The sequence below is a fragment of the Lepidochelys olivacea genome, assembly GCF_965140295.1.
Source record: "Lepidochelys olivacea isolate rLepOli2 genome assembly, chromosome: 6".
NCBI lineage: Eukaryota > Metazoa > Chordata > Testudines > Cheloniidae > Lepidochelys > Lepidochelys olivacea.
The window spans coordinates 9,977,154-9,987,059 of NC_140416.1; the positions used below are offsets into that span (position 1 = coordinate 9,977,154).

The 9,906-nt window shown below is 57.9% G+C and overlaps 1 protein-coding gene across 2 annotated transcripts in view; it reads left to right on the plus strand.

Moving 5' to 3' along the window:
• Window positions 1-7,749, plus strand: part of CARNS1 (carnosine synthase 1) — a 28,175-nt gene extending 20,426 nt beyond the window's left edge. For both annotated transcript variants that reach the window (XM_084630215.1, XM_084630216.1), the window contains 2 exons: window positions 883-1,154; window positions 3,733-7,749. In XM_084630215.1, coding sequence (XP_084486341.1) covers window positions 883-1,154; window positions 3,733-4,968 — 1,508 coding nt within the window. In that variant the 3' untranslated portion in view covers window positions 4,969-7,749. The remainder of the gene's footprint in view (window positions 1-882; window positions 1,155-3,732) is intronic.
• Window positions 7,750-9,906: the final 2,157 nt, after the last annotated feature.

Here is a 9,906-nt window from a genome sequence, read left to right on the forward strand (position 1 = left end):
AGGGCTGGCTTGGGAGGTAGGGGGGAACCACCCCGCAGCACTCACCGGTGGCGTGGCTGAGGCCAGGTCGCTGCACTCCCGCAGCCGGTGAGTTACCAGCAGCGGGAGTACAACGACCCGGCCTCAGCCACACCATCGGTGAGTGCTGGTGTGGGGGGGCTGGGGCACAGAAGGGGCAGGGGCCCAGGGGAAGTGGGGGAAGGCGGAGCAGGGGCAGGGGCCTGCGGAAGAGCTCAAGCAGAGGCTGGAGCAGCACGGGCTGCGCAGGTCACCAGGAGATTTGGTGCCCCAAATTTCCTGGTGCCCTATGCAGCTGCATGCTTTGCATATGGGTAAGGATGGCCCTGCCTGTTAAGCTTTTGGACACACTGAGACCTTGTGGCAATGAGTCCCACAGGGCAACTGAGAATGAGTATTTTCCTTGGATCAGTTATGAATTTGCCACCTTTCAGGTTCATCAATCTTTGCCTGTATAAATAAGAGAGGGGGAAAGGAGAGATTTCCTGGCCTGCCTTCTCTACCCCTTTTATTTTCATAGCGTTTAAGGCCAGAAGGCACCCTAACCAGGGCTGTGGTGGATTCTCCACCGCTGGCAATTTTTAAATCAAGATTGGATGCTTCTGTGAAAGATCTGCTCTCATTCTAAACCGGAATTAACTCAGGGAAGCTCTGTGGCCTGTGCTGTACCAGAGGTCAGACTAGATGATCACAGGGATCCCTTTTGACCTTGGAATCTATGAATTTGCTTGATTCAGCATCTCCTGCAATTCCTGTGGGGGCCTCTGGTCAGGGTCTTTGAATTCTTGTGCTCTCCAGTTTGGCCTGACTGCTATTGCACACCCATCCTGGCTGTTCCCTTGACTTGGCCATTTCCCATTGCAGGTGTGGATTTTCTCCTGACCTCGTCAGAGCAGGTGCTGCAGCTGATGGCCCTGGAGATGAATTCTCAGCTCTGCCTGGAGACCTGCGGGCTCTTCGAGTCCATGAGTCAGGCGGTGGGGGTGCCGGCAGGCGAGTCCTCGCGCCCTCTGGTGGAGACGATGTTGCGGCGTGCGCAGTGCCACCTCATGGAGGGCAAGCACGTGTTGGTTATCGGGGCCGGAGGAGTCAGCAAAAAGTTCGTCTGGGAGGCGGCCAGGGCCTACGGGCTAAAAGTAAGATGCGGAAACCGGGCCCCACGCTGCCCAGCACAGCCCCCACCCTCCGCCATGGAGTGGAGCTGAGGGAGATGGCTGTCCTTAGCCATGGGTCCGACCCAACATGGCATAACCTGCATCAGGGAAGAGAGAGCGAATGGAGGAGGTTGGGGATGCACCCTCCACCCCCAGCTGCAGGGGGAGTCCTCTCTGTCCCTCCCCCACATCCCAGCCATGGGAGTGCTCCTCATTTCCTCCCCTGTATCCCAGCCAGCCCTCTCTGATATCCCAGCTCTAGGGAGACTCCCCTGAGTCTTCCCCACATCCCAGCCACAAAGGGGCTCCCCCCTGCATCCCAGCTGGACAGAAACCGCACCTGAGCCTTTGCTAGGGGGCTGCCGCAGCCCAGGTCACAGGTGGATGGGAAAGTGCTTCTCCGAGGGTGAGCTGGGGATTATTGTCCCGTCTGTGCTGACCCTTGTCAGGGTGGGTGCTGGAGGTCTGGCACTGGGGCAATGTGGGGAGTGATTGGGGGCAGGGTCTATGGGGTGCTGAGCTTCCCGTGTCCATTGTGTGCAGAATCAAAAGTCCTGGCAGCTGGGCAGCTCCTGGAAGGGACATAAGCCAGTGTTAACCATGGTTACCTTTGTGCAGGTAGCTACTCCAGATCTATCCCCTAGGGCTACAGCTCAGACCTCTCTTTGCTGAGGGGGTGGTAATGCATCAAGGGGCACACCAGGGAGCCCCATAAGATCTCTGGATGAGAAAATCACCTTAACTCTGACCCCTGGCTGTCCATCCATTGCCAGTCCGGCCCACAGCCTCAGGTCACTGAGCCATGGGTGTCTCATCTCCTCCGCCCCCGAACCTCTCCGTTCTAAATCACTGGGACCATTCATGTAGCCTACAGCTCTTGCTCTCCCTTCCCTTCGCCGTGCCCTCTCATGCCTCTGCTTTGAGGCCGTCTGGGCACATGGGGACGTGGGCCTGAACGTCAGCTGGCGAAGGAATACTAGAGAAGGGGCAGGAGTGGTGTGGGGAAGGGGAGATGAGTGCTTGACCCCAGACAGAGGAGAACCAGGTCCCAGCCCAGACACTGAATTGAGGCAAATACAGTCTGTGATGGTTGCTGCAATCTGGGTAATGGAACGGTCTGTATCCCAGCCCAACGTCACACCACTGTGGGAGACAGGAGCAAGTGGTCTGGCCCATCTCCAGCCCCAGTGGAGTGGGGAAAAGGTGGGCAATTCTGCCACAGCTCTGGAATAGCAGAACGTTCCTGGAAAATTGATCAGCAGTGGAATAGTTAATAGTGCTGCTGTCTTTAAATTTTCCACAAGCATTAGGCTCTGGAGTTAACACCTGCCAGCCTTGACATTGTTAGCTCCTGGAGTTAGATCTCATGAGGCCAGCTAACTTCTCTCACAGGAACACCCCTCCCCCCCCAAATCCCAAGCAAATTGACTCTGCTCAGAGGTGTGAGAAAGGAATCCCATGGCACAGCCCTGCCACTGATGCTGAGTGCAGTTTCCTAGGCTGTGAGCACTCCTGTGTACTCCCCCAGCCCCACTTTCTTGGCAGCAGCTCCAGGTTGGTTCCAGGCTGGGATTTGGTCCTCTGTGTCCAGGGTGGCACTCAGCCCAGGCAGGTTGGGGTGCCCTTTTGTGTCAGTGCTGGCCCCGCCCCTCTGGCGGCTGGTCCCTTCCCAAAGCCCCTGCACAAAACTGGACGCAACCATGCCGGGCTTGTTCTTGGAAAGCGTTTAGCATGCAGATGCACTCGCCCCCTCAACCTGGATGGAACATCCCATCTCCTCTTGCCTTGGGGTCCAGGAATGCCCCATGGGGGCTGGCACATGAGGCCCGTGACCACACCGTCTCCTCCTCCCCACCCCATGGGGCCTGGGCATAAGTGGACCATTCCCAGTCTACCCCACCCCTCCTGGGCACGAGTGGATCATTCCATCCTGACACAAATGGGCCATTCCATATCCCCCCACTCATCCTGGGTGTAAGTGGACTATTCCATCTTCTCCCCCTCCCCGCACTGAATGGTGCCTGGGCAGGAGTGAAGCGGTCCATTTACTCCCCTCTACCATATGGAACCTGGGTGTGAGTAGACCATTCAGTTTCTTCCCCCTACCCCATGGGGCCTGGTTGTGAATGGACCTTTCTGTTTCTTCTCCCCACTTCATGGGGCCATGGGTGTGAGTGAACTATTCCATCTCCCTCCCTGGATGCACATAGACTATTCCATCTCCTTCCCACACCCCTCGGGGGCATGGGCACACATGGACCCATCCCATCTCCCTTCATAGAAATGCTTGGACCTTTCCTCCATCTCCTGCCCCACATGGGGTCTGGACGCACGTGGACAATTCCATCTCTCCCACGCCGGGGTTCTGGATATGAGTGGAACGCCCTATTTGCATCCCACCGTGGGGTGTGGATCCGTCCCCAAGGACAGTCCCATTTTTGCGGCGCCTGGCGGGGAGGGCATGGAGCCTGCCCCAGTCCTTAGTGACCCCTTTTTGGTCTCTCTCCCACTTCTCTGCATCTCTCCCCCGCCCCCCTTCTCTGTGCCCCCCCCGCTCCAGATTCACCTGGTGGAGTCAGACCCCAACCACTTTGCCTCGCAGCTGGTGCAGACCTTCATCCACTACGACACCACGGAGCACAGGCGGGATGAAGAGCATGCCCAGCGGCTGGTGGGGCTGGTGCGGGAGCGGGGCCTGCACCTGGACGGCTGCCTCTCCTACTGGGACGACTGCATGGTGCTGACGGCCCTAGTGTGTGAGCAGCTGGGCCTGCGCTGCAGCCCGGTGGCAGCCATGCGGGTGGCCAAGCAGAAGAGCCGCACCCACCAACACCTGCTGCGCCGGCGCAAGGAAGCCCCACTTGGCTGGGCCTCAGAGGCGCTCTATGCCGTTCCCTGCTGCCACCTGGAGAGCCACGCTGACGTGGAGCGGGCTGCCCGCCATCTCTCCTTCCCCGGTGTCATGAAGCTAGAGTATGGGGCGGGTGCCGTGGGGGTCAAGCTGGTAGAGAATGTGCAGCAGTGCCACCTGCACTTTGAGAAGATCTCACGGGACTTGCGGGAGGATACGGATCACCCAGGCATCGGGCTGGGCTGGGGCAATGCCATGCTGCTGATGGAGTATGTCTCCGGCACAGAGCACGACGTGGATATTGTGATTTATGATGGGCGCATGCTGGCCGCCTTCGTCTCCGACAACGGGCCCACCCGTGTGCCCCACTTCACCGAGACAGCAGCCAGCATGCCCACCTGCCTGGCGCCCGACTGCGAGGCCCAGCTGGTGCGCGCCGCCTACCGGTGCTGCTTGGGCTGCGGCCTGACCAATGGCGTTTTCAACGTGGAGCTCAAGTTGACGGCAGCTGGGCCCAAGCTCATTGAGATCAACCCCCGCATGGGAGGCTTCTACCTGCGCGACTGGATCCAGGAGATCTACGGGGTGGACATCATGCTCGCCTCTGTCATGGTTGCCTGTGGGGTGCCCCCGCTGCTGCCCACCCATGCCCAGCCCCGCACCCACCTGGTGGGCGTCATGTGCGTGGTGTCACAGCACCTGAAGGCCCTCAAGTCCACAGCCAGTGTGGAGACATTGCAGGCCCTGCACGAGCGCGGCGTCATCCGCCTCAACCTGCTGGAGGATGAGCTGGTCACCCGTGAATATGAAGAGCCCTACTGCAACGTGGCCTGTGCCAGCCCCAGCCGCCGCGAGGCTTGCCTCAAGGTGCTGGGTGTCTGCCAGGTGCTGGGCATCGACTCACCCCACTATCCTGTCACCCACTTCCTCTCTCACTTCAAATAGCACCCAGGGAGCCCCCGGGGAGGGGGCCACCCTGCTGCTTCTGTCCTGTTCCCCCCATTCTCCCTAGGGCCTGCTGGGCTCAAATCCGGTCCTGGAGGAGCCCCCGGCCTCATCCTCCCTGGTGTATTCCCACCAGCTGGGGCACTGGCGCATGCATTACGTGGCTCCTCTGTATCCCAGTGTTGTTGTTTTTTCCCAGCAGCTGCCCCTTTCCCCCCAGGAGGGAGCTGGGGGTCCCTAGTGTCGTCTCAGGCAGGCGTGGCTCTTACCAATGTGTGCGTGACATGGGATTGCATCAGTATGGCGTCTGTTCTGCTCCCTCTGGGGCTCCTCCAGCTCCCCCACCCTCCCCCCAGCTGCCCTGTCCTGATCCTCTAGTTCTCCTCCCTCAGCTGAACTGTCCTGTCCCTGGAGGGATCCCCCACCCTCTCTGCAGACTCTTCCCTAATCCCTTCTTCCCCACTGAGATCCTCCAGTTGGCTCCCGCTACCAAGTCCACCAGCCCTGGGAAGGACTGTAGGTCGCAGACCCTAATCTCCTGGGCACGAGCTCAGCTCTGGCATCTGTTCACCCATGGTGGGGAGGAGGGGAAGGATTGAGGGGCTGGAGCCTCCAGGAGTGGAGACTTAAGGCTACAAGTGGCCCTCCACTAACAAACCACTGTACACATGTTCCTACCCCCCACCACTCCGCTCCTCAGCCACCCTACCTTAGCAAATCACTGTATGCTACCTCCTCAGCAACCCTACAATAACAAACCACAGTACACAACCCCTCCGGTGCTCAACCCTACTGATAGCAAACCACCCTATGCAACCCGCTCATGTGCTCGTCAGCAACCTACCAGATAACAACAAACCACCGCATGCAGTCCCTCCCATGCTTGTCAGCAACCCTACAATAACAAACAATTGTGGGCCAAGTCCTAGCACAGACCCTGCGATAACACATGCCCTATACAAACTTCTCACTAGGAAACCTACAAACCCACTGAACCTGAGACATTGAACTGACCCGCTTGAGCTTGCAGCCCCAGCGCTTGAACAGCCTGCACTGATGCGGGAACCCTAGCCATGCTAACAAGCAAAAACAGGGCTCCAGAGCAGCCCTGTGCTAACTAACTAGCATGCCTAGCCCCAGGGAAGGACAAAAAACTTACACTAACAAAGCAGGCACAACCCTCCAGCAGTTTTGAGGGCTGTGGATGCACAGCCCCAGTGCTTCTGAGTGACCCTCCAATAACAAACCAGTGTGTGGAGCCCCAGTGCTTCTGAGTGACCCTCCAATAACAAACCAGTGTGTGGAGCCCCAGTGACCCTACAATAACAAACCAGTGTGGGGAGCCCCAGTGCCCCTGAGTGACCCTACAATAACAAACCAGCGTGCGGAGCCCCAGTGCTTCTGAGTGACCCTCCAATAACAAACCAGCGCGTGGAGCCCCAGTGCTTCTGAGTGCCCCTCCAATAACAAACCAGCGCGTGGAGCCCCAGTGCCCCTCCAATAACAAACCAGTGTGTGGAGCCCCAGTGCCCCTGAGTGACCCTACAATAACAAACCAGCGTGCGGAGCCCCAGTGCTTCTGAGTGCCCCTACAATAACAAACCAGTGTGTGGAGCCCCAGTGACCCTACAATAACAAACCAGCGTGCGGAGCCCCAGTGCTTCTGAGTGACCCTCCAATAACAAACCAGCACGTGGAGCCCCAGTGATTCTGAGTGCCCCTCCAATAACAAACCAGCGCGTGGAGCCCCAGTGCCCCTCCAATAACAAACCAGTGTGTGGAGCCCCAGTGCCCCTGAGTGACCCTACAATAACAAACCAGCGTGCGGAGCCCCAGTGACCCTACAATAACAAACCAGCGCGTGGAGCCCCAGTGCCTCGGAGTGACCCTACAATAACGACCCAGTGTGCATAGCCCTTAGCATCCATAAGTGACCCTATAATAAGCAAACCAATGCCCTGAGAGACCCTACAATAATAACAAACCATTGCACATAGTCTTAGTGTCCCCAAGTGATCCTACAATAACAAACCAGTGCACAGCAGCCCAAGTGACCCTTCAATAACAACAAACCAGCATGCACAGCCCTGGCATCCCTAAGTGACCCTACAATAATATCAAACCAGAAAGCACAGATCCTAGCATCCTTAAATTATCCTATAGAAGCAAACCAGCGTGCAGCACCTTGAGAGACCCTACAATATTAACATATCAGCGTGCATAGCCCTAGTGTTCGTGAGTGACTCTCCAATAACAAACCAGCGCATGGCACCCAGAGAGACTTCCATAATAACAAACCAGTGTGTGCAGCCCCTGTGACCTTACAGTAACAAATTAGCAGAAGTAGAAGGAAGCAAGACTCAGGTCTAAAGGAAGCTTGGTCAGGTTCTCATCCTCTTTAAGAGCCCATGGATTCCTGCTGCTTCCTCATGACTGGTGTTATTGATGTCACAGCAAGAGATTGTGAGGTCATTGGGGATGATGACATCATCAATGAGGGGAGGAGCATCTGGAAATTGTGATGTCTTAAAGGGGCAGAGGCCCTGAACCAGGGCAGAGGGAGGTGGGTGGGAGATGGGAAGTGACATTACCATGGTGCTTGTAGCCATGGCATCCCATGCCAGGGTACCCAAGGACAGGGGCATTAGCAAGCCCATCCCCCTGTCAGCATTGGCTGGAGTTCCTCGTGACACTCCCCACCTCTGTGTCCTTCTGCCGCCTCTGTAACCGGCAGCAGACGGACAAAGTAGTCCCTCCCCAATAAAATGCCATGTGCAAATATGCAGGTCCCTGAGGCATTATTGGCACCCTGAGCTGCAGCAGGGTTGGAAGAAGATCCAGCAGCCAAGGAAGAGCAGGACATGGAGGGAGCCAGTGGCAGAGAAATGAGGCATCGTCAGCTGTCTCCCTGTGCCCCTCCTGTCTGCAGGGTCCGTCCCAGCAACTCCTGCACCATGGGAGCCACAGTACCATTGCCCTGGGGCTACCTGGGCCCCAGCTCCCTCCACCCCAGAGTCTCCCCCTCCTGGGTCTCAACTGGAGGAGCCGCAGCAGAGAAGATGATGATGGCTTCTCCAGGCCAGCTCTGCTAAGGGGTCACCTTCCTGGCCTCTGTGGCCCTACCTTTTCCAGCAGCTGCTGCAGATAGACAGAGCCCATAGTGCCCATCCACCTCCTGGGCCTCCTCTCCCAGCTCAGCAAACCTCTTGGAGCCCACTCTAAAATGGAGGGCAGCCTGGGGTGCCCCAGCTCCATTCTGAACAATGAGCAAGTCACTTTGTGCTTTGGGATCCCTCGCAGGCCCCTTCCCTGCCCCCAGACTTGCCCTTTTCTGAGGTCAAGATTCTGGCACTTCAGGGACAAACAGCATGTGGGACTAAGAGCATCAGCCCATCCAGCCCCCTCCCCAGCTATTGCCTAGAGGGGCCTGAGCCAGGGCCCTGGGATTCAGACTCAGCTGCCTAAAATGCTGGGGTTCTGACCAGTTTGGAGTGAAGAAATTACTGCCCCAGATCAGACCCATGGGCCCAGCCAGCCCTGTACATCTGCCCCCCACAACCCGAGATCAGACCTGTGGACCCATCCAGCCCAGTAATCTGGCTCTGATGCAGGCTGGGTCAGAGGACAGTGCAAAACTCTGCAGTGGAGAACTGGGCTCATCTCTCAAGACCTTGCCAAGCAGGGGCCCTGGCACAGATCTCTGCATGGGGGGCTGCTGTCAGCTCTGATGCCCGTCTCCCCAGTGCCTGCGTGGCACCCAATCCTCACACTTCCGTTTGCTCCCCAGCCAGGAGGCCAGCAAGCAGCACCATCCACATCCCATTGGCCTTCACCAGTCGTTGGCAGAACCCCAGGTCATGCCAGCTTCACCTCCATACCCAGGCATTGCTAGGTTCCCCAGGATGCTCTTCACTTCCCAGAGGCATCCCCCTGGGCATGGGGCCTGCAACACCATTGGTTCAACTCTGGGGAGCCCCCGCAAGCAGGATGGAAGTGTGTGGGGGGGGGCAGGAAAGCCAAACTCACCTAATCCTTCCCTGCATCACTGCTGCCCTGGGGCTCTTCCTTCCTCCCCTCCTCCCCCCCCCCCCGAGCCTGGATCCCCCTGCACCTGCCACCAGGTATGGTGGGTGTTAAGGGCAGGCTACCTAGACCATGTCATTTGGAGTCCTGCCCCGCAGCTGGGGAAGGATGTGGGGGAGCCTGCTGCTTTAAGACCACCCCTCACATGCTAGCAGGATGGCGACAGAAGCAGGGAGCCATCCCATGCCCAGCTTTGGGGAATGCCCAACACCTTGAATGTACCTCCTTCCCCTGCAGAGCAGTGGCCCAAAGGGGCAAGAAGGGCATTGGCTCTAGCACTGGGCAGAGGTGGCCCATAGGGAGAGGAGGCTGCACATCCAGAGCCCAGCATGGTCTTGCATCCCTGTTTCAGCAGCATCCTGCAGCGCCCAGCCCAGTGCAGAGCAGGTTTCATGAGCAGGTTTTTGGTGACACTTCTAATGACAGGACCAAGGCTTTGGAGCTGTGGGACACAGAGCCTCCCTAACCCCCGTGTGATGAGAGGCAGGGGAGACTGAGATCTGGCTAGGGGTGGTGGATCGCATCTCATTTTTTCCCCTTCTGCTGAACCAGCATGGCGCTAGGGGGCGCTGTCCCCAGAAGTCTGTGCTGACCCCAATGCCCCAGTGTATGTGTGTGTGGGGGACATACACGCTGTGCTGTGGGGAGCAGGGTGGAGGCTCAGCACTGGATGCTCTCTCTTACCAGTCAGTGCTCATGCTAGCTCCAACCCTAACATATCCTGCTCTGTCCCAGCCACAAATCCTCCTCTAAAGGACTACACTGTTTTGTACAGTATCTCTGCCCCTTCTGACATCAGTGACCTAGTCCTGGCACCAGCATAGCTCTTTTGCTAGGGGCAGCTGACCTCTGAGA